This window comes from Phalacrocorax aristotelis, chromosome 5 (assembly GCF_949628215.1).
Source record: "Phalacrocorax aristotelis chromosome 5, bGulAri2.1, whole genome shotgun sequence".
Taxonomy (NCBI): Eukaryota; Metazoa; Chordata; class Aves; order Suliformes; family Phalacrocoracidae; genus Phalacrocorax; species Phalacrocorax aristotelis.
This window is the reverse complement of record NC_134280.1, coordinates 54,202,249-54,226,884: the sequence shown is the minus strand read 5'-3', so window position 1 is coordinate 54,226,884 and position 24,636 is coordinate 54,202,249. Positions and strand designations below refer to the sequence as shown.

The following is a 24,636-nucleotide window of genomic DNA, read 5'->3' as shown; positions in this document are numbered from 1 at the left end:
CTTAGTATGTCTTTTCCAACATAATTCTTATTTATGCTGCCTGACAAAGGCAGTCAGTCACTCTTAAAGGCCTTTTCTTGAGCTCATGATTCTGCACAGGTATTACTCTCCTGCTCATCTGTCTCTTCATTTAAAAGAAGAAAAATTCCTTCTATTATATACAGTCATCTTACCTTACACCCCATGGCTCATAAAGGACAATGCCTGCAACAGGCTCCATGCAGTTTTTTTCCCCCCTGTATTTTAAACTTGTATCTTCCGCCCCCGCCGCCACCTCTCTGGTTATTTAGGAGAAGCTCTAGTCTTTCCAACTTGTTCCCTCTCTGCATAGATAATGCCATTCTTTACCTTCGTTAAACTCAAACTTGAGCTGCATTTTGTGTTTTTTGGGTTTTTTTTTTTTAGTTTGGGGTTGGGGTGTGTTTTTTTTGTTGTGGTTTTTTTTTGTGTGTTTGGGGGGGGTGTTGGTGTGTTGTTTTTTTTTTTAATTCCAATCTGGTAAGCTTTGAGAAGCCAGCCACCCTGCCTCAACACACGTGCACTGTTTATTCAGCTGCAGTAGTAGAAATCTGTCACAACAGACTGCAGCAGGACAACATATAAGCTGTTACACAGCTCTCTTCCCTTTTTACAATTAACAGTTGTCAGCCACTGGCTTCAGTTTTCAAGTCAACTTGAAATTCTGTTTTGTCATTTAAGACTCATACCCCTGATCCTGTTTTCCATTTCTTCTTCTGTTCATTCCATTTTTCTGGTCCTGTTTCTCCCTGTCACTCTTTGCCTTTCAGTTCCCCCCGCTTTTCTTATATTTAGAATAGCTTCCTTTTCATGTACAACAACAAAAAAATTTGTTCTTTGGTTTGCTTTCCATTCAAATTCAATTTCTCCTCTTCAGTTACTTCCATATTACCTTCTCCTTTTATGTCATACTCATTTGCTACATAAATGTCAACACTTTCTGCTTTGTTAAACCTCCTTCCCTCCTTCCCTCCTTCCCTCCTTCCCTCCTTCCCTCCTTCCCTCCTTCCCTCCTTCCCTCCTTCCCTCCTTCCCTCCTTCCCTCCTTCCCTCCTTCCCTCCTTCCCTCCTTCCCTCCTTCCCTCCTTCCCTCCTTCCCTCCTTCCCTCCTTCCCTCCTTCCCTCCTTCCCTCCTTCCCTCCTTCCCTCCTTCCCTCCTTCCCTCCGGTTATGATCATCTCTTACACAAAGCACTTGTGCTATATATAAGTTGTGGCTTTGGAAGGCTGAGCAGGTGATTGGAAGTAGGTTCAGAAGATGCTACAAAAACAGATAATGTAGCTTGTTTTTTCTAGTGTATTTTTCTATGTGCTTGCATGCCCTATTCCTTTAGCTGCCTTTATTTCACATTACTGACGCTAAGCTTGAAAAGATAAATAGCTGACAAGGTAATGTAGAATGCTGTCTTGAATTATGAACTAAAAAGCTGCTGTGGGGGGGGACTACATGTGCTCCAAGGTGCTTAGTCTGTCTAAGCAACAGTGGCAGAAGGGCCTGCTAGCAGCAAATTCATTTTCAGAACCTTTCAAGCATTCTGTCCAGTTGTGGAGGAGGCAGTTCAGACCACTTGCTTGCTTAGCTCCGGTTAGCTCTGTGTTGAATTTCCATGCATAAGTTTGATATCCTTGCTTTTTCTCATTTGATAACATAGATTAGGAAATGAACAAAGGTGAGGTTTAGCATTAGGACTCCTAGCTGGACTATTTCATGGTAGGACATGTGAATTATTGAAAGGCTTTTTTCCTTCTCTGCTAGTGATAAGTGCCTACTGCCTGCATTGATTCCAGTGTTGGCAGTGAAGTCCGTTTGGGAGTCAGATGGGATCTTGATGGGCTGCCTGTGCTACTTTAGCAGATGGGAAGCTTCCCAAGAAGTGATTTGTAAAAGTAAGGTGGTGAAGGCTGGATTTGCTCTTTGAATCACCTAGGAATGTGTCCTAACTAACCTGGTTAAACATTGAAGATTAATATTAATTCAGTGTCTCTTTCAGCAGTAACTTAATGTGAAAAAGATCTGGTTTGAAAGGACTAAATCGCCAAGTCCAAAGTATCCATGCCATTTATCTTATGCCCGCATCCTCTAGGACACCAGATTAATTGGATGGGTAGAAGCAGTGGGCTGTGTATGAAGGTCATGAAAGTAATATTACTTCAGACCTGCTTTCCTCATCCGTTTTAGCCCTATGATTCTGCAAATTTTAGGTGAAATTCCCTGTTTAAATTTGATGCATGTCCTCTATGTCCATAAGTAGCTGATGCAGTTTAGCTGATGTAATTGCTGATGTCTGAGCGAGTGGCCTGTACATAAGCTAATTAGCTCAAGTTTCTTGCATTATTCTCCTGGGTAATCAAGTGCCAGAAGAAAAATGTTCAGAATTAAAAAAAAAAAAACCAACCCAAACACTCTTGGCACAATGGGCATGAACAAGTGGTGCAATAAATAAGAGGCAGTGGCAAAAAAGCTGTATATTGACTTTTGTTAGCAAAAGAGGGAAAACAGGTGGGTGTCTCAGTTATTTAGCTTGTATATCTCTGTTGGAACAGTGTCTCAGACTGGAATCAAAGGCCCAGAGTGGTTTAAACAACTTGCACAGAATAAGCAATAATGAAATACTTCAAAGATGTAAAAATAAAAAAAAAAATCCTGCCACTTTTCATATGAACTTAAGTCATTGTTCATGACTATATACTACAGAGAATCTCTTTACAACAAAAGGAATTCTTACTTGTCTCTTGTAGTGCTGGTAATGAACTTCAGTACATGCATTTGCTGCTAAATTTATTTTAAAATAAAATGCAATTCCTCCTTATCTTTGCCAGTTAAAGTCTCTTTGGTCTTTATTGCCTGGCTGATGCACTTTGCCATTTCTAAGATATCTTTAGAAGTTAATTTAGAGAAATACAGCATGAATGGAAATCTTGCTAGTATGGGGAGAAAAAGAGCACAATGTCTGTTTAAGGCCAATAAATGGGTTGGTAGTGGTTGGCTGACCAAATGTCACCAGCAGTCTGGGCACAGCAGGAAGAGCAGGCTCAAGCTTAATAGCCTTGCCTGAGGGAGTATGGATGTAGTATCTTGATCACACGCAGTTTGGGGTCTGGTCCCTGATCTTACAGGAGCCATTAGAGGCCAGAGATAAGTTTCAACATGCATGTGCCTGATGAGGCAGCTGTAACTCGAAGAAAATTGTGGTCATCTCCCTGTGCCGTTGTCATCTCAGGATTAGACTGAGATGCTTTATGCGAGGCTGATGGGTAACTGAAAGCAATACGGAGCTCACGTGGTGTCTTGCTCAGGAGGAGCAGTGCTGTGCTATTGAAATGGTGGAAGAAAATTGGTTATGTTGGAATCTGGATCTGAGATACTACCTTGTTGCTTATGCCCTGCTTAAACATTTTTATATATATGGTCCAGATAGATATGCCCTCAGCTGTAAGCTAAAAATAGCATAAGCTAGCAGTATTACTGTCAAAATTCTCCAACAACTGACTCATATCCGAGAACCCCTTAAACTGTATTTTTTTTTTTCTGTCTGAGAGCAGTAATCAACGCTGAAAGGTCCTTAAGGAACTTTGTAATCTCTGTGACTCAGTTTTTACAGGATAAAGATTTATATGCAGTAATATGAGTCAAATGTTTACAGAAATAAAGGCAAGTATAAAGAAAGAGTAATGAAGTTTATTAGAAAATATAATAAGGGGTTTGGCTGATCGTTAAAATTTGGCTGAAATGGTTGCAGTGGTCAACCTAAGTGTGTCTGATATAACTGGTGAATAGGAAGGAAGGAGGGAGATGTAAAGATTTTTAAGTACTTTCTAAATAATTGGTTAGTTACTTCATTATGGCTGTTATCCAGAATGCACGGGGAATGAGATGTGATGCTGCGTGGCCGTGTTCAAATACAAAGCAGTTACAAGAAAAATAGATACTTCTGGAACGCTTTTTGATAAAAATGCTGCCATTTTTTGCCTGCCTCTAAATGAAGTGGAATAGCATGCAATGTATCACCAGTGGCAGTCAGATTTTTTTTTTTTTTAACAGACAGAATGCTGATTTTGTGTTATGTGTAAACATATCCCTCTTTTCAAGAGGGAATTCGTGCTGTATTTAGTCCCAGATCAGTGAAAATGAATTCATGTCAGTGTGATTTGGAACCCCAGGCAGATGAGAGAGTACAAAGTTGGAGTTAGCCAGATGTGCTGGGGGAGGAAAACCAGAAGGAAGAAGTCTGAAAGGTCTTTGGCGTATCTGTGCAGAAGAGAGCATTTGGCTTTAATCCAGCATTCCAGTGGGAATGATAGTGACCACTGTAACCCTAAAGCAATTTAGTTGAGGAAGAGAAAAATAGTCAGTTTAGTGCAGATTATCAAGGAAAAAACTTATGGAACGGAATCTTAGTTGCACCTGTTCTTCCTTGCTACAGGCAAAACACTTAAGTTGTCTTAGCTCTTGGCCACTTGATGTTTAATGCATTCTTGCATGTTTGCTTCCTTTACAACACATAAAGCTGCTCTTTAGGATTGTTACTAAGTAACATTTTATTTTGTGATCAGTGACATTCAAGGTGTCATATTTTATCTGTATTTTTCTTTACGAGAATTCAGCAGGTTTATGTGACCACTGTTTGCTTATTATAAACTATATTAAGAATGGTAAAGGGAGAAGCAAACAGGAAATTCACTGAATAAATTCTCCTGCTTTCTAAGAATAAAAAAAAAGGCAAGAAGTACCATGTAAAACCTGAAGTTCTTAGCTGTTTGAGTACTTGTTCTCCTTCCCAAATACACTTCCTTTTGCCAAAGGGGAAGTTGTTTTACTACCTAATGAAGGTGTTCCTACATTTACATATTCTGATTAACATGTGGACTTCTTGCCTCCTGTTAAACTGTTGAATAGTTACCTGCTGGTGATGCAGAACCTAGAAGAAATCAACACGTTAATTACATTTTTATCACCTTAGCAGAAAGGGCAAGGCTTCTAAGGGAAAAACTCAAACGTGCTCTAGAATAAGCAGCCTGCCTTCCTCCCTCCTCGGAGTTAGTGAGGAGGTGGCAGGTTGCTGTTAAACTCTTTAGTAGGAGCTGAGAGTCAAACTGAGCCTCTGGTGGGGGGAAGTAGAAGGTGTTTTGCTCTTTTGTTTGTTTGAGCCTTGGCCTACTGGATGTAAAGTGGAGTGTAAAGAATGCAAATGTAGATTAAAAATATTATGGGGTACCAAGCAGTTGTGGTGGGGGGAGGGAACCCAATAAATACTGTGACTGCTGTTCAGACCTTTAGGATGTAGCTTGAGTTTACATGTAGCTTTTTGTGCATGCTAATGGTCCCTCTAGCTAACTCAAAAGCACATAGCCAAATTCTTCTATTTGTTGAGGTATTTCTTGGATGCCATTTTGATTTTTAATTTTTTTTTCTTTCTTTTTTTCCCTTTCTATAGAAAGATTCCAGCCAACCTGCTGAATGCAAACAACAGTAACAAGGAAATACCACTTGGAAGTGATATTTGAACAACTTCTAACAAATATTTGGATACCTGGCCTGCAGTTCAGGATATTCCATCGCTGCAGCACAATCTTATTAACAATGCTTAAAATTAATTTGTTTTAAAATGCATGATTTTCACTAACTTTTTCTTTATCGCTTAACATGTACAGTGGCAACTTCAATGCAGTTGGGAAATATGAGGTTTAAATAAATCACACTCTACAGCCGTTGGTACACCGTAGCTAAGTACGTCAATAGGCCTTTAGAGCCTTTTGCCATATGCATAGGGGACTAGTCTGGCCTACCAAGCGAGGATTATCCATTTTCTTGTTCACCATTGAAAATTGTGGAATAGCAATGTGCTGAGAAGCTAAAGTAAATGGGTTACATGTATGGTAGCTGAAACAGAGCAATATGACTTTTTTGCTAGTTCCCTCTCCCCTTTTTTTAATGTTTCTTGCAACCTACAGATTGAACTAGTGCTTGAGCAGCTTTAAATGTCATATTTATTATCTCAGTAAAACCAGTTGAAGGGGGTGTCATATTTGAAACTTAGTTGTTCATCTTACTATTTATTTATTCATGTTTGTAAGTACTTTGACAGAATTAGTGCTTTTTAATAGTTTTTAATATACTTGAAAGATCTTCCTCTTTTGCATACAATAATGGGTACTTGTAAAACAAATAATTTGAATTGGTCTCAATGTAGTAGCCTAGACAGAAGAAATGAACTTGCATCAAAATGACAGCTCTTCTGGATGAAGATCAAAACACAAAGGCCAAACTGTTGCGGTTGATGGAAGTGGGTTGCAGCCAAAGAACCAGATATTTTCCGGTAGTTTTACTGCTTAGTGTCCAGCATGGAAGGACCTTTCACTATGAACACAGGAATTTATCAAAGTTCAATAAATCTGAAGTTTTGGTGTCTTACTTGCAACACTGAAATTATTCCATTCCACAATTTATTTTAAGCTCTGAAGTCTTCAAAACTACCTTTTGTTGTTGTGTGGCACTTCGGGTACACATTTCTAGTTTCAGCATCCATTGCCAACCTCTGGCAGCAGTTGAATAGCAGCTGTATCAACACTGTGACCAGGCATGTAGAGTGCTCCAGCCTTACCTTACACATTTGTAACTTAATACAGTGTTTTCAATTTGTACAGAATAGATAGAATATTCTATTAAAGTTGTGAAACATGATCGTTGGTGCCTGTCTGGTCCGTAATGCTTCCTAGGTTAAATGAAGATCCCTTTGGCTTTTGGTAGTGGAGGGTGAGGTGTTTAACAAGGGGCATGCTGCCTCTTTGGCCTGCTACGGCTCTTGGCTGAACATCCTGCTGCTTTCCTTTCTTGTGAAAACCCAAAGAAAAGGGAGTCCTTGTAAATATTGGATTACACAGTTCTTTGATGTAAATCAGAACAAACTTGCTCAATTTGCAAGTAAATAGTCTGGAATGTTTTGTAGGATTTGGGGTTTTTTGGGGGGCAACATCATTACTGCAGACTCCACATGACCTGTGCAGCTTGGTCATGGACTAAATGAGGTGCTGGGGGATGTAAAGCGGTTTATGACCTGTGACGATATCCCCACATCAATACCTTGCAGTCAGGAAAGGTGTAGCACTGATGCTCTGGTGCCACGTTACAGTGTTAAGGCAGGAGCAAGGGAAGAAGGCAGGTTCTGGACTTTTATTTAAAAAAATAAGATTTTGTAACTAATCATTAGGTTGCAGTGTACCACACAGCAGGCACAGAACAGTGTAAAGGCACATCTGACTGGGGAGGAGTGATGAATGGAGTTTCCACACATGCAAACTGGCTGATAACAGTGCCAGTGATGTGAGTTACATCAAATAGAGGTATTTGACCAGCTTTTTTAATTTATGTATCAAAAGAAATTGAATTATATTTCCCCCATCCTAAAGAAGTACTCTCCTCTACATGGTTAAATAGGAGTGCTGCGACCTGGAGATAAACATCTGCAAATTAGCACGCTGAAGTAATTTATGTGCATGAATCCTGAAAGGCTAACTTTAATTTTATGAAAACGGGAAATTCCAGAACATGGAGAGCAAATGTGCCAGCGTTCAGGGAGCGCGAATGAGGTGGGTGGGTAACGAAGCTGCCTGGCGAGGCGTTCATCCTCAGGAAAGCCATGGGAAAGCTGGGCTGGGATTCGTTAAAGCAGAGTCAACTCCAGTCTGCAGCCAAATAGAAAACAGATCTTGTCAAAACCAAGCGTGCTCTTGCCATTACAGATCTAGCTGATAACGGCAAGGATGAGTGTCTTGTAGACTCTTCTCTGTTTTCAGATGGTTATTTATAGACTTTGTCTACAGGAAAAGTAACTAACCCATACCTGAACAGCTCAGCTCGTTCCTTCAGCGGAAAAGAGTATCAAGGACCGATGCATTGGTTATCAGAAGGTCATGGCTGGACAAATCCAGGCTGGATGATAAAAGGAGTGCAGGTGTACGAAAAGGAGATAAGAGTGATTAACTGTTGGAAAAGACAAAAAAAATATTGCTGTTTTCTGAAGACAAATCAGGGTCCCTATGCAAAATTAAAGTGGTAAGTTTTAAAAATGCTGAGGTGATACCGAAAGAGTGAGTCTACATGCATACATGTTTGATTACCCTCACAGCAACCTGATAAAAGAAACTGAAGTTTAGTCTGTGAGAACACGCTTTTTTGACGCAGTCTTCGTGTTGGTAACTTCTCATTTGAGGGGGGAAAAAAAAAAAATCTCTGTTTCTGGGTCTGAAAGTTAAAGCAGCTGGAAGTGCTCCAAGCGAGATTAATTTGGCATGTCGCCTACTCGGGCTACAGCGTGATTAATAGCTTCTCAGCACTTTGGTTGTCTAGGAAGAAAGCCTTGGAGGTACTACCCCGCTGCCCTATCTGATGCAGAAGCAAATGGCAAATATTCTGCTTGCAGCTGAAAATTGGGGACTGGCAGGGATTTCTCAGGAGCCTTTTGCACAGTGTTAGGGTAACTTCATGGGAGCTTTGTATTTGGGATAACTGAGAGCTGTAGGCTTTCGGTCCAATTCCAGTAAGTTCAGTTATCTGGGGTTTACTATCTAGTTAGGATTTGTGGCAGCTGGAAAAATTAAAATGGTCTCTGCGTATTTCCACTCTCCTTATAAAACAGGCTTTTCCTGTTTTAAAATAAAGAAGACTCGTAATAAATTCATCCTTGGTTAAATGCTGCCTTGATGGCAGTTCCTCAAGCAAATGAGGTCTTGCCGAGGGAGCCAGCTCAGCAGAGCGCAGTCCGGAGGAGGCCCATGCTGGAGAGGAGCGCGTAAGAAGAGGCCAGACGAGTTACGGCGCAAAGAAATTGCTCAGTCCTTGTGAGCTCATTGATTCAGGAGGTGAGTTTAAAATGTGAGACATGCCCTGGCTGCCTGATGTTACGCTGAGGTGTAACATTCATACCTTCTTCTGAAGCATCCTAGCTTTTGGAAGTGATTATAGCTCAACCAGAAAATGGAAGAAACGTCTTTTCTAGTTGAGCCTATAAGCACAAATAGTGTATTATGCAAGCTAGATGGGAGACTTACTTCTCCCACTGCTGGAGCACACGCTATGTGCCCCAAAGCCTTGCCATCACTAAGCTTCACCTGGTCCTGTGGCATTTCATGTCCACCAATATGTGGCTTTTGGAAAAACATTAAATTTGATTTGGGCTCCTGCAAAGCCCCTCTCAATAGCCTGTTGTTAATGGCAATGTGTTAAAAAAAAAATTTAAAAAGTGCTGCATTCATGCTGCTTTATCCTCTGCCTCTTCCCATGGATAAATATCTGTATTCTTGCCCAGATGAAGTCTGGGAGGCATTGATTTTGTGTCAATATAATAGCTGTTCAGGGCTTCTACCCTGAAGCTGAACACTTGCCTCACATTTCTTGCCTTTGTTGCCCATGTTCTTCACTATAATTAGTGTGCAAACAGCCGTTGCTGTACCTGTAAGCAGCGCATGGACAAACCTTCATCCTGCCTTTCCCAGTTTATAGTCATCACACTAATAACAGGCAGAGCTTTTTTTTTTTTCCATATGCTTATACTGCTGTCCTAAATACTTCCAGCTTCTTGCAGGCCAGGGCCAGGAAGCCCAAACAATAAATGCCATAAGTCACTCAGGTTTGACAAGCATTCAAAAAGAAGAAAAAAAAAAAAAAAGTCCATGCCTGCGTGCTCTTTATGAAGCATCATGTGAATGAAGGCTGAGCTGTTTGCCAGCTGCCAGCTTTTGTTTCCAGACCAGCTTTCCTCTCTGCTTGTTCACCTCGCCATTACACAAGCAAAAATGCATGCGCCACCCAGCAGCCTGCTCACCTCTTGCACAAGCTGCCTTATGCGCTGGTTTTTACCGTGGGAATCGGGACACCTTGTGGGGATGCCAAGCCAGGTTAACACAACCCAGTGAGCACGAGCTCCAATTGCCAGAGCGTCTCTGCGCAGCCTCCCAGCTCATACCCGCCTTCCTGATAACAGTCCCGCAATGCAAAAAAACCCCCACCCCCTCCTACCAATTCTTCTTTCCCAAAGGAGCTGTGTCAGCAATGCCGTGGCCTCCTGTTGGCTCGCCCTGCCTTGCTGTTTGCCCCCAGCATCTGCAAGTTAAACATAACCAATACTAGACCCATCCCAGCTTAAGAAAAGGGCTGAAGAGAAGGGTAACGGCATGGAAAGGAATTTACTCATTATGCAACATGACCCAAAGGAAAAAAAACCCCAAACAACCCACAAACATAAAATAATAATTTGCCCCTACTGGGGGCAAAAACCAAAAAGCACAGAATGATGCTGGAAAAGAAGGACCATTGGTCTATCACCAATGCAAATAGTCTTGCACCATGCAAATATTCTTTGTGAGCTGTTAAACTGATCTTTTTGCAAAGTAAATTCATCCTGGTGGCTGTTGAGTCCACGCTCATCCAACTTTTAGGAGTAAAGGAGGAAAGTGCCTTGGTATTTTAGCATTAACATCTACTTGGCCAACAGTGGTAGGGGCACACTTAGGAAGGGTTTGGGTTTTTTTTCTTTTTTATATTATTTTTTATTTCACCCAATTATCTAGTCTTTCTTTTTCCTTTTCATGCTCCTGACTTAAGGCACATTTGAAACTCTCTGATTTTCCTTGAAAGAAAAAGCACGAAAGAAGTAGGGTTGGGTACAATATTAGTATCAGAGCCACTACCAAAGCAAACTCCTGAAGTCAGTGATGGGATATAACTTGTTAAGGGAGGTAAAGCACTTGCTGTAAAGGTCACATATAGCTCCTGCACACAAGTTAATAGTTCAAGGTGGTTTGATGCAGAGAAAAACCAATTAAGATATAACTGCTGCTGACATTCCCCTAAGCTGTTTCATCTCTTACCGCTTCAAAAAAGCAGGGAAAAACAAATTATGTACTTTCAAACTAAGATTTATATAGGATGAATTGTTGCTTAGCCTATGAAAAGATCAAAAAGGAGATTGTTGAAGAAAGATCGCCTACAAAGGACGCTGGACTGTTATTATACCAAAAGAAAAAAAAAGAGGTTAATAGGCATGGTTCAGGTCAAAACGTAGGCAAGTGCAGTGTGTGCAACAAAGCGTTCGCAAGGGCTGCTTGCTCAGGTGTTTCAAAGCCGGGCAGCAAGAGGGTAAATCACGGATCTGGCATCCTGAGCAGCAACACTGCAGCATTACACGTATATTCAGCTCTGCACTTGTAGACTGGGTAGAGCTTCTTTGCCTGGAAACTCCTGCAGTCCCAAAGACGGCTTGGATTGTGTCAGGATCTCCTGGCCAATGAAAAGAGGGGATGGCACCCTCCCTTCCGCTGCCCCCAGCTTCATCTTATGGGAACCAGGGGTTTCAGTCTCTTTCCCCCAGTGAGGCCAAAAAGGCAGCAAATACCCTGTTTCATTTGGGACTGGGCTCCCTGTGAACTCATTACCATTATGGCTAGGGACAGCAAACGTGGAGCCCTCTGAACACACACTCCCACCTCACAGGGCGAGGCCAGTGCCATTCCTCAAAACAAGCAGGGGTGGGGACCACCCGTGTGGGTGCTTCTGGCCCCAGTGAAGAGCTGCCACCAGCTTTGAAGCATCCCTGAGAGAAAAGCAAAAGGCAGAGCTGCAAGCACCAGCCCAGAGAGCCCCTGGTGCTGGGGGCTCCTCAGCCAGGCATGACGGAATCTCATTCTCCATCCCTCATCCCCCTAGCATCCCTTCTCTGCAGGTGCAGGGCAGGAGGAAGAGGAGGAAGAGGAGGGAGCTTCACCTCCCTTTCCCACTGTGGCAGCGTGTGGTGGCCTCCCCCAGCACCCAGCCTGACCAGTACGCAGGTTTTGCTGGGCACGAGGGACCCGCCAGCACCATTTCACCCGGGTCCGATTTCAAAGCCAGTCCTGATTAAGGTGTAGGGTGAAGGCAAAGCAAACAGACACCGTAATTGCGGTATGCGCTTTCTCATCTCCACAGCGAGTTGCAAAATGTGCCACCTCCTCCCTTGTCAGCCGGGCTTTAATTGGCTTTAATGAAGAGGCAATTACATTATTTCAATTTTTAATTAAAGGGGGGGGTGGTGGAGGGGAGGGGGGACCAGCCCCCTTTGAGCATGTCAGTGGCACCACAGGAGATCTCTGGGCATAGTGTGCAGTAGGGTTTGTGGGGGGCGCCTTTGCTGCCTCCCTGGGTGGACAGGGCTTTCTGGGGGCTCTGGGGTGACTGGTGGGATCAGATCAAAGCTGGCTGCCTCCCAGCCATGCTGCCGGCACTTTCGGATCCTGCCCCAGCACCCCGAGGCAAGCTGCAATCAGCTTTTTTGGTGTCAGTGCCAGCACATCAAAGGGGCAGTGAACAGCTAAAAAAACGCTCCGAAGCCAAGCCAAGCCCTCCCCACACAGAGCATCAGTCAGAAACACCTCCTGGATAAAAAACTGGGTGGTTGTTGGCAGGAGGAGGAGCTGCTGGGGTGGGATGGATGTCTGAAAGCAAAAGCAGAGCCACAATTAGGAGTTCAAAAAGTAATTATTTTATTATTTTTGTTTTATTTTATTTTACGCCAAGCAGTAGGTAGCTGCACTCTGATAGAGACACCCTGCCTGTGCTCTGTGACCCTGCACAGCAAGCACCAAGGTGGGACTAACCCATCCAGCCCATGTGTGCACTGTTCCTGTAGGCACCTCCTTGTCTGTCAGTCCTAATGCGTGACCAGGGAGGGAAAAAGGCAGGCATGTGGTAGAAATCTCCCTTGGGAAACAGTGAGAATTGCAGAGGCCAAACTGTCAGCTTAGTCCCACGATGCCTCCACATTTTATTGCTCTCTCTGGCAACCCAGAGGCCGGAGCTTTGGCCTTGTCTCAGTCCTGTGTGCTGGGATGCCCTCCCTCTTCATGTTTCAATGAAACGTAATGGCTTTATGACTTCCTCTTGCCAGAGATAAAAAAATCATTAAGAAAAAAGACCCGGCAGCTTTGTAGCTGCAATGTGCCCTCAGTGTTTCCTCCACCCCTGGCCGGTGCTGTTGGGCTTGCCCTTGGCTTGCAGGCGGCCGTGGGACCTCTGAGCTGCTGGCTGGGCTGCCCACAGCCCGGCGGGACAGCCAATGCACTGCCCCTCACAGAGCACCAGCCTTGGGCAGGCAGGGACCCAGGGCTGCTGCTGGGCTGGTGCTGCTCCAGGGAGGGGAAGGGGGAAAAAAAGGAGTAAAAATGGGCAAGATGGCAAGGTCTAAGGTCTTTCTGTGCAATGATTCATTCACCTGCTCGGCAAATATAGCTGGGGCTGGATGGCAGGCTGCTGCGTGGGCGGGCTGAGTCACTCCGTTGCTGCCGACAGGCCGCCCCAGCCCTGCGGCACATGGAAGAACAAGGTTGCCTTTCACCAAAGAGAAGTGAAACCTGCTTTTTTAAACACCTGGATGGGAGTAACACGCAAGAGCTGGGAGACAGGTCTATCACTTAGCACTGGGTTTTGAAGGTTGGGGCTGAGATCCCACTCTAGGCTCCCTGCCAGCCCCCCATGAACCCAAACCTCCTCTCTGCCCTCCTGCTCCCTTTGCCCCATGGTCCCAGGTGCTTGAAAAAAGCTCATCGGCCTTAATGCCCACAGCAATCACTGATCACAGCCTGGCTTTGTGGAGGGGACTTTTTCCAGTGACTCACAACCTGTTGATGTCCCAGGGAAATGCAGTCTGGCTCCCTTGGGGATGGCTGTGTCCCCATCCCAGTTCCCAGTTTTCTCATCAGGTTAAGGCCTTTTTCCCTCTTTTCCCCCCCCCCGCTGTCAGATGAGAAATCACTTATCATTCAAGATGACTTGCAGCAATTGCTTGTGGGGAATGAAAATAAAACCACCCTGGTCTGTTTCAGGCAGGGGAGCAGGGTGCTGTGTGCCAGTGGCGCTGAGCAGCCGCCCTTCCCTTGGGCAGCCCCCTCCTCACCCTCATCCTCACCCTTATCCTCATTCTCCCCTGTGCATGGCCGTGCCCCTGTGGCTGGCATGTTGGTGTAGCCAAGGGTAGGCAAGGGGGTGCCAGGCCTCCGCCTTGGTACCCCATGTGTACAGTACCCCTTCTGCATATATGCAACATGTGCATGCACAGAAATAAATAGCCTTTGGGAGAAAACTTGGCTGTAAAAAACCTGGGGGGAAGCATAAAGTCTCCCCCCCACTGCCCATCGTGGTGGCAGCATGGGGCAGTGACTCACTGGGCACATACTACACCTGGGAGGGTATTTCTCCTCCATGGCAACACAACACCCCACACCTCCGGTGGGGCCGTGGTGCTTCTGAGCATCCTACCCCTATCTGGGGACCTCCCTTCCCTTCACTGGAAAGTACCCAAAGTCCCCAGCGCCACACAGCTGGGTGGCACATCCGGGTGTCCCCATTCCTGAACTGGCGACAGCATGGGGACAAGCTGCCCCGTGACACTGGGACACCAGGAGATGCTTTTCAGGGATTGAGAAAGATGCGATGACTTCAGCCACCCAAGGCATTGGTCACCTGGTGATGGCCTGTGGCATAAATAAGAGAGAATTTTTATTTTTAATTAATAATCATGCCAACACAATCGCCATTCAGTTCTGAGCAAACTGTCCCATGGCTTTACCATTATAGCCTTGCTTTATGCAATGAGAGGAGCAGCAGAAGCAGTGAGTGAGGCACTGCAGGGCAATAAGCAATCGCATGACCATGGCTAAGGGGGATTTCTGGGTCCAGGTGTGGTTGTGCTTCTCCTGCCCCTGGTCAACACTTAGGAGCTTTCCCATGAAGGAGGCAAGCAGGCCTCGGAGCGCAAGTGAAGCAGGAGCAGCCATGAGTCACCAAAGATAAAGGCCAATCTCCTCCTCTTATCAGCCACAGGAGAGGCCAGGCTGCGGGCTGGCATGCAGCAAAGAAATGGGCTCAGAGGGCAGCTGGAGACAAAAATCCTAGTGCTGGGGAGATCTCCACCCAGGAAACTGGCCCAGGGGACGCTGGGGGCAACTGCCTCGTTCTCTTCTGTTGCGTTTCCCAGCAGCGCCTGATGATAATGGTGATGGGTTTTGGTGGTGCTGTGAGCCAAGTGGTGCCGATAGGGCAGTTAAATAATCTGTGGGTGGTGAAGCACCTGCACAGCTCCCCGCAAGGTGCTTAGCTGTTGTCACGCATTGCTGGAGTGGCCACAGATAAGTCCTGGAGTCCTGTCTGGAAGGGAAGGGAATGAGTGAGCCTGGCAACGGCCAGGCAAACAACTGGCACTGCCACATCCTTCTTACACAGCTGGTAGAGGAGAAGGAAGAAAGGAGATGGACTCACAGAAATCAAGCATTTCTCCTCCTGCCCTCACACATAGCTTCACAATTCAGGGTCTCATAAGAAAAGCTAAGGCTGGCGAGGTGCCTGTGTGAGCCCAAAGGGACTTTTAGAAAGACCTTGGCAATGAAACCAGGCTGGCAGTGTCCGCATCAGAAACTCCAGCCTCGTTTGCCACTATTCTGGCCAAATGCATGATTTGTTATTTTTGTTCATTTGTTTCTTTTTTGCAAAGCATGCACACTCACAGCTGCGCATCTCCCTTGTGGAGCTGCCCTGCCCGTGGCCCACCCGCCACTCTCAGCCCACCACAGCTTTTGCTGCAACCCTGGATCCTGCAATTCTGGCCAAGGGTTTCCAATTATGGGAAATGCGTCCAGCTCCATGACTTTTGACTCCTGCTCCAGTAAGGCTAGAAGAATGACTTAGTCATCCCAGCCACCTGCCAAGGCATTTAACTCGCTTTGCTCCATTTGGAGGTTATTTCCTGGCTCCAAAGGCCTGCCTGCTAGCAGGACTCCGTACTTTAAATATCCAGTAGTCAATAAATAGATTGAGGAAACAAGGAATTTAAAGCATTTTATCCCTGTTGTAGCAACTCCTCTGATTACAACACCTCCGGAAAAGCTTGGATAAACCCATCCTGGAATGGTAAATGACAGTCAGTGCTACTTGTCTTTGCTCAGACCCCTCTTCTAAAGGACACCAGTAATTTGGGGCTAATAGCTAAGCTTTTATGACATTTGGCCCAGCAAGCACTCAGTGATTACACCACAGTAAGGGGGTTTCTGTGTTTTAAGCTATTACACATCATTAGGAGGGTTCCTTCATTTTCAGCTCAATGAAAATAACTTTCCCTCCCACAGCTGTAGTAGGCACCAGGCTGGAGCCCCACTGAGCTGACGGAGGGCACGCAGAGGGAAAGCGTAGGTGCCAGGCTCCCAAGGAAACCCCCAGGAAGGGGAGATGGAGACAAAGCTGCCCCCAGCAAAGCAGCAGGATGCCCTTGGCTGGGCAATACATCTCTGCCCCTTCTGATCCCCTGTACGTATCATGGCTGCTTCTCCCACCGCTCATCAGGCAGGGACTTTAACCTGGGTGCTGGGACCTGGCTCCAGTGAAATATATTTTTGGCTCATTCCCAGGGAGCAGGGCCTGGCCAAGGTTATGTGCTGAGTGCCCTCATTTCCTCCCCTTAACTGCCTCCCTGCTTTATCACAAACTTTCTCGCTTCATCTTTTTTCCACTCATAAAGGCTGCAGTCACTGGTGCCTCCAGCAGCACTGGCACAGGCTGCCCCTGGGCCACCAGGCCACCAGGCTCGTGTCCATCCCCAAAAGTGCTGGCTTTTGCTCTCAGTACAGCACACACAGAAGTTTCTGCAAACCCATGCTCCCTGCCACCAAACTGTGGTTTCTTCAACAGAGCAGAAAAAAAATAAAATCCTCAGCTTTGTATGACTTAGGATTTCCCTTTCCCACCTGCTGGTTCAGCCAAGCAGCATGGGGACCACCAGGAGGAGCATGATGGAGACATTGATGCTTGCTGCTTTCCTCACAGCGGGACAGCTGGGCTCGGCCCCAGGACCTAGGGCTGGGACATGCCCTGAGCTACTTTTTGCAAATATTTGCTGTGGTGGAGCCGGGTGTTCAAACATGAGACAGGCTGAGTAACCAGCAGGAAAAAAGAAAGTTTGGCTTTTACATGTTAGCCCCATCAGCAAATATTAACCCTGGCACTGCAGAGCAAGTGGGCTGCCATTATCCCCTGCCGTACAACCGAAAAGGCAAAGGACAAGTACAGATGGCGTGGCAGCTGGAGTTTACGCACACCAAATTCTATGACTCAGAGCTGCTGAGCTCACCCTATAGGCTTTTATTTGGTGGTTGGAGTGGGGAAATAAATCAGCAATGGGTTAGATTTGGGAAAGTCAATCAAAACTGGAAAACTACATATGGCTGATTCCCCTTCTTTTTATCCCATAGTTTTAGGATTTTTTTTTCTCTCCCATGGTTTTTGGATGTCATTGAAGCACCTGAAGTTGATGTATGGAGAGTGCTTCTGATTTTTTTTAATCCACCATATCAGACACGCTTTTCCATCCAGCATTCCCAGGCACTGCCAGCAAGGCACCATGGCATCCCCAGCTCCCCCTGGCTGCACCAGCAGGGAGCTGACCACAGGTGTGTGTTTAGGGGCGAGCTGCAGGATAATAGTAGCAGGTAAAGGTCACAGCAGTGGAAACATTGGCAAGGAAGCAGAAAGCCTCAGGAGAGGACACCTGATGCCAAAAACCACTTCCCTTCACACCTGCCACAATGCAGAGTCCTGGCTTCAGAAAAGAAAATTTGGTGGCCAAAGGACTATGCGAAACATGATGTCAGCACCACCACCTGTCCTGCCATGCACGCCGGCTGCCCAGGAGGCAAAGGATGCTCTTCCCCCTCCAGCTCCTCCCCACAGCCTGGCCCGGCAATGCTGGGAATGATGGAAGGTTTTGTTTTTGATGACTCTCAAGCCCGCCTGAGGAAGGGAAACATCCCAAATCTGGACAGTACCATGACTTTGTCCTCCCCCCCAACTCTGTCAAGTTTGCTGATGTTGTGGTTAGGGGATCCTACACTGCCTTTCAGTGTTTACTTTTAAAGTTTACACACTGTTTGTTAAAAACAAAAAAGGCAAAAGGCAGAAAACAGGGATAGAAGGCTGCGCCAAGCAGGGAGCTCAATCACCTGCTGGTGGGACAGCCGGGACGGGATGCCGGGACGCATGCCACACTGACGCCAGGCAGTGCAGCCCAGCGATGCGCTCAGATGTGCTGCAGAACATCCCACTCGTATGTGCGTCTCAGTGCTGGACCTGCCAGAGTCTCCACACATAGGTAAAAGTGGGAAGAAGACGGCTAAAAGCCACTTCACTGATTCTGCAGGTTTCGAAAGGGCAGGTTATCCGGAGTGGTAACCTTCAGTTCAGCATGTGGTGTCATCATGTTACTACAAGGCCTGGCCCTTCATAATCTCTGGTAAATGTTATTGCTGTAACACACCGGTGTAATAAAAGGCTGGCTGGTAGCAGACAGGCAATGTCAGGCTGAATGAATGGCATGAGCTGTAATCACTGGAGACTTCATATGCAAAGAGCATAACAGCATCAGTCAGGGCTGAGGTCTCAGCCATTTATTGCTGCTGCTGCAAAATAAGGCCATCCCAAATATTTATCCAAACAGACTTGGTTTGGGAAATCGAACACTTCAGAGCGGCAATGTCCCGTCATTTTAAAGTCATGAGCTGTAGCCTAAACCATCTCCTGAGCTCATTAGACATGAAAAAAATGTTGACAGTGTTCAAAAGGGCCAGTAAATAACCACATAGTTCAGGGCAGCACTTGGCAAGCTGCTGGTCTTCCCAAGCTCTCGGCAGAAGTCTTTATTGAAGGGGAAGTACTGAGTCACCATGGGTCCCATGGCAGACGGCAGCCATGCAATGGGGCTCTCTCCTCCCTGCTGACATAAGACTCAAGGTATTTGTGGATCCCCCTGTGATACTCAGCAAGCCGCTTCGTGAAGATGAGCATGAGAACAGGCTATATCCAGGTCTGCCAGTGTTTAGACAGCAGTCTTGGACCAAGCCCAACCAGTTAGGTCAACACTCCCCTTGCCTGTGTGAGGATGCATCCGGGCACCTCTGAGCAGGGGCCCAAGCCCTGCCCAGCTACACATGGACCTTGCAGCAACTTTCCACCTGTTGTATATCTGCCACATGGGCTTGAAATTGGGCTGAGAGGCTCAAAGTTACGTGTATTATCTGGGGGACCAGAACAGGGAACTGCATGACCAACAGCTCAAAAGACCAGATAACACAAGCCTCTTTTTTCCTTTTTTTCTTGTTTTTTTTTTTTTTTGTTGGTTTTTTGGTTTTTTTTGGTAACCAAACTAAACACCTGCACAATGTGCAAGAGTGGGGAACGTACTGCACACACAGTTGTACCCAGGCTGCTGGGGAGAGACAGCACAAAGCAGCACTGTCCCCCACGCAGTTTTTATTGCAGTATTGAAAAGTGCCTGAAGTCCCCCTAAGCAGGTTTGAGTTGGCACATATTTGTGTCGGACAGCCCTTATTTGGCTGGCTCCTTCAGAGCACAACCAAGGACCGGCTTACTGGAAATGACATCTTTTCTCCCCATACCCTCACGCCTGCTCCATGACTGTCTGCAGCAGTTTACAACATGTAATGATAACACACTGAGTCAGTGGGATGAGACATTTCGAGCTGCTTAGGAAAAAAAGAGACTTAGTCAGATAAATATTAGTAAATTGAGCAAGCAGGATTACGTGATATTGCTGATTAATGCATGGCTTGCGTATAGTACAAAAAAAATTCTCACAGATCGAGCTTCCGCTGCTGCTCTTGTTTAAATTAACCCAAAAGCTCCAGCACTGCTGTGTTTCATTTGCTGTAATCGTTAAACAAACAACCTTGGTGGCCTTTGTCTCTCTGGCTGAGACCCTTCTAAGTGAGCTGCCTGTAAGAGAAGAGCTTCTTCAACCTGATCTTGGCCATCTTGGAGAGAAGTACCTGAGCTCCTTCTGTACTCACAGAAAGACCTGAACACCCCCAAAGTGATACTGAGCCCCCTCACAGGGTGTTTCCATCTTGGACGGCTGCCCCTGATGGACTCCACGTCCCTCAACGAAGTCCTGCCTGCAGAGGGACTGGGACCCACCACCTGACCAGTGAGGTTTGGGGGGACCCAATGGCACCAGTTTGTCCCAGGACATTTCTGAAGGAGTAGAGTAATAAGGAACTATAACCAAGAGCTTCCCAGAGATATTCTGAAATAGTCTGATTTTTAAAAATATACATTTTAAGGATTATGAAAATGTGAAAAAATGTGAAGATGTGAAAAAAAGTGCTGCTCCTCACAACATTTCCACAGCAGCCACCCACACCCTTCGCTTACGGCTACTTGGGGTTTTTTTGAGTACAAGTTTCCTAGGAGACCCAGTGGTCACTATACTGAGCTCTAGCTTTATGTGCCTGTGGATACGTCTACACGCTAATATAAACTTGGAGGGCAACAATTTACAATGCAAGAGCATATGTTTCTCTGTTATTAATTGACTTTAGCTGGCAGGATTACTATGTCAGTCCTGTAAACCAACTTTTTTCCCAACAGATATAATGTTTAAATCATTATAATAAAAGAAGTTATACAACCTTGAGTCTCCAGTTTCCTCTGCTGCTGAGACACCGGTGTAACACCAGTGAAATTAGGGGTCGTTCTCTAGGATGGCCCTTGGAAAGGAGATGCACATCTCTGAGATTACGGAGCAACAATGGGAATAAAAACACAACAGCAGTGGGAATGCCAGTACCCTGCAATGGCTGATAGCTGCAGCATGAGCTCCTGCATCTCTTGGGAGGGAGATGCGATGTCAGGGCCAGCCAGAGACCTCAGCAGGCAGGTACATTGCTAAATCCTGCAGGAAAGCTAGCAGCTCCCACCAATGGGCACATGGGGAGAGCTGGAGCTAGAGGTAAATCACCAAAACCCCATTTTTTCACATTCTTCCTCAGCGTGAGCCCTACCCATCCTCAGCCCTGGCCTTGGACTGTAGGCTTCTCCTGGCAGCGCCTGCGTGGCTGCTGTGCTGCGTTACCATGACTCATGTAGCTAAGGCAACCCGATGTTGCCAGCAGCAGAGTACATGAACCCTCAGACTCTGAGATGATGATCAAATCCCTTCTCTGGTGCAGGTGTTCACTTAAGTGACGTGTGCTGTGGCAGAGCCAGTGGCCCACCCTGCAAAAGGTGGCACCGCCAGCCCATCCATCGAGGCTGAGTGTGGCCACCCCACCCCCATAAAACCAAATTCCTATACAGAACACACACACATGCGTGTACAAGCATCCCCCGGCAGTGACCCAATGCTATTCCCTTCACCTGGGAGAGCGCTGAAGCCACACTTGCATGCCAAATTGCCACATAGGCTTTTAAAAATGCCCTTACTAGGACAGAAATTGCTTTGGGGCAAAGCAGTGCATGGTACGAGCATCCCTCATGAGCGTGGGAAAAGGGAGATGGCCATGCGGGAAAAGGATCCAGTAAATGAATGCCAGTGCATATCCCATCACCTCCCTCTGGTTAACACTCTCCACTGTGTTATATTTCCCCCCTTTCTAAGACGCAAGACACATTCTTAAATTTTCAAATTCCTGCAGATTTCTTGTATTTGGGGGGTAATGAAGAGCTGGTGTCCGATGACCTTTTTTAATAGTAGCCACAGTATTTGGGAGCTCATACACTGCCAAGGCACGGGCATGGTGACATGGTGGGTTGCAAGAAAAAAACCGAAGTCTTCTCTTGCTCTCGCTGGTAACACAACTAAACCAAACACAAACTAAAGGCAGCGACAAGTTTATCCTAGCCACCAACCTCAGCTTGGGCAGAGATAGCTGCAGTCACCCAGAGCTAAAGCTGGGTCATGGCCCTTAATTATCAACAGCACCCACAACCTACATGTACTCAAACTGCCCCGCGGCACTCATCCCATGCTTGTCCCAAACTTCGGTGCCAGGGCACAGTGGAGGGCTGTATCACATCTCTTATCCCTCTCCCCAAGTGCACTGGAGATTAAATTAGCACTCTGCTGTCAGGTCCTCACCTAAGTTATTAAGCCTTATTATTTAAAAAATAAGGTAATATACATATTTTTTTCTTTTTTCAAGCACAACTAGTGCTATATACTGTAACCGTAGTGACCAGCTACCATAGCATGCACTAGGATTAGGGCTGTGCTACTTATTTGTAAGCAATTGCCACATGTTTCCTAGAACAGATTGCTCTGAGCTCCTTGAAACTCTCTGTTCTTTCTCGAGATGTGTTCCCATAGGAGATTGCCCATGATTCGACTTTGCTGCCCACTTTGGGTTCAGTGAGAGTCACTTTTGCTTTCTGTCTCAGTAAAGGTAAATAGGTTTTAAAACCTACTTTATGGAGTTTCAGAGGTCTAAAATTATGGTATTTTAATGCAGTGGGCTTTCCTTCTATGTGGTTACCCATTTAACAAGCCCGTGCTACGTAAAAAAGTGCAGCCTTCCTACAATGGACATGCATTGGAAACCAGAGTCCCAGTTCTGCAATAACCTACCCCTTTCTGCAATCTGAGCAGGTTTTTTTCACATTTTTTCCTAATAATCTTTTCTTTTTCTAGCAGTTTTCTAATTTGGCCAGTGCTAAGACAAGCTGACTGCAGTGACAGCTGGGGGAGGCTTTGAATTTTTCAAAATGATGGATAAATGCATAAGAAAAATCACTTAGATGAAAGCAAAAGTGGAAAGACAGAGACCAAAGCAGGCTGCTGACCCTGCATCCACAGATGCGAGTTTCATTTAAAAGCTAATTCTTTTTTTTTTTTTTTTTACCGGACCTTTTGAAGCAAGGTGTGCACAAACATGCCAAGTCCTGCAGCCTTTCCGCACCAGAAGCCTTCCTCCAGATGTTCCTTGAATGCTCTTGCCTTGCTGCCTTGTTTTTTTTGCTCTTTTTGAAGTGGTGTCCCATTTCCTGTGCACAAAGACCATACCCTGTTGTATTTTGGAGCCCAATTAAAAAAATCATAATTATTTCTGCTTAAGATCCAGCTCTGCTCCTGGCTGGCTCCAGCTTCTTTATTCTTATGAGGCCTTTTGGGCAGGAACTTGCTGTTTTACAGATCAGACCAGCGTTTGTCCAGAAAACACCTGTAGTAGCTGTGCAGCCTGATGGTTAGTCAATCAAAATAAACTGTATCACACTAAAAAGTGAGCTATAGTGTTGGCTTTCAGGGAAAAGCCCTTAGGTCTTCATGCCAGGACACAGCCACACGTGTGGTCTGCGGCCTCTGCCCCACTACAGGAGCAGCGATGGTCAGTGTGGCCTTCCCAGAGCCGTTCCCCAGTCCGTCCCACCCAGAGAAGCTCAGCCAAACCATTCCTGGCTCATTCATCAGCCCTGAGAGCACCACACAGCCCCCCGCTTTGTTCTGGCCCTCCCCACAGATGTGCACGCTGCAGTGAATTATCAAAGGGCAGCCGTATACTCCAGCTGATGAGTGATTTGCAGCGGAAATGAGTTTGGCTGTAGCTCTAATTTGTTCCCGGGAATGGGCTTCTGACCCTGCAGAAGTCCCCGGGAACACTGCCAGGCTCTTCAAAGGAGCCAGGCCTCGCTTTGTAAACTCACCTCTGGGGTTTGGCTTGCAAACACCTATAGAAGTGTCGGTCATTCAAGAAAAACGATGGAGGGGGAACAGGACTCAAAGTCCAAAGGGTGATGCTGCAAAAGTACGTAGCTGAGCAAATACTGCTTTGGAAGCAGGGTGAATAAGTTCATTAAGTGCAGCCCTGCCCTTGGCTGCACCATTGAGGCAGTGGCTAGGAAGCTGGATCAGCCTTGTGTCAACTCTCGTAAAGGGATGACAAAATGAATGGTGTACAAGAGGAAGGGACTGCAGGCTTGTGTGTTCTTCTTAAGTATCACCTCCAACCGCCACAGCCTTTACTGGTTTCCCCATGACACTGGGCACTGGTCAGACTATAACAAACTGTGGTGCCTTCCATTGGGGGGGAGGAAAAGGATGTAAATCCAGTGATTGCAGGGCACAACAAAAAAGATAAGGGGGAGCAGTGTTAATGCAAAACTGGAGAGGTGGGGTGCCCTGAGGAAAGGATACAGGAAGAGCTGATGGTGACGGTGCAGAGCCGGTTGGATGCAGGGCCTCAAATGAAGCTGGTGGACTTGGTCAGGTCCTGGCTGAGCCTCTTGGGGCAACCAGGGGCTGAGGCCCAAACCAGATGCCCATGGAATGCCTGATGTGGCAGAGATGCCCGGGCCCAGGACCACAGGGATGTCGTTTTGGGAGCATCGCGTACCCCAGAGTGGGCCTGACATGCGGCAGGGAGTGCTCAGAGGGGCAAGATGGGAGTGAATCAGGTCACAGCGGCCCCATCCTCACCGGAGGAGGGGGAGGGCTATCCCTGCGGGGCAGAGGAAACACACGGCAGGGGGGCGCAAATTGGGGTCCCCTCACGGGGTGGCCAGCGTCCCCCTGCCCACAGCGGCAGCTGAGATGGGGGCCCTCAGGGAGGGACCCAGCTCCCCACACCCAGCATCCAACACCCTGCCCTTTGCTCGCGGGGATCCCCCCTCCCCGCAGCCCAGCGCCGACGGGCGGGGGCGGGCGGGCAGCGCGGCCCGGGGGGGCGGGCGGGAGGCGGGGCGGCGAGGGGGCGGCGGGCCGGGCTCCCCGGGGGAGGCACCGGAAGGCGCCCGGCGCTGATTCATTGCAATAAATTGTTC

At 46.6% G+C, this 24,636-nt stretch overlaps 1 protein-coding gene and 1 long non-coding RNA gene across 5 annotated transcripts in view; one reads left to right on the top strand and one right to left on the bottom strand.

Annotated features, from left to right (window-relative positions):
- NAP1L4 (nucleosome assembly protein 1 like 4) overlaps nt 1-6,699 on the top strand; it is a 29,228-nt gene extending 22,529 nt beyond the window's left edge. For all 4 annotated transcript variants that reach the window (XR_012660762.1, XR_012660763.1, XM_075094588.1 and 1 more), the window contains one exon: nt 5,453-6,699. Coding sequence is in view for 1 of the 4 variants with exons in the window: in XM_075094588.1 (XP_074950689.1) it covers nt 5,453-5,491 (39 nt within the window). In the remaining 3 variants the exon portion in view is untranslated. The remainder of the gene's footprint in view (nt 1-5,452) is intronic.
- Nucleotides 6,700-12,564: 5,865 nt separating this feature from the next.
- Nucleotides 12,565-24,630, bottom strand: LOC142057818 (uncharacterized). Its single transcript, XR_012660761.1, has 3 exons — nt 23,521-24,630; nt 22,727-22,863; nt 12,565-15,189 (listed from the first exon to the last, which is right to left on the bottom strand). It is a non-coding gene; the product is annotated as an uncharacterized LOC142057818 (long non-coding RNA).
- Nucleotides 24,631-24,636: the final 6 nt, after the last annotated feature.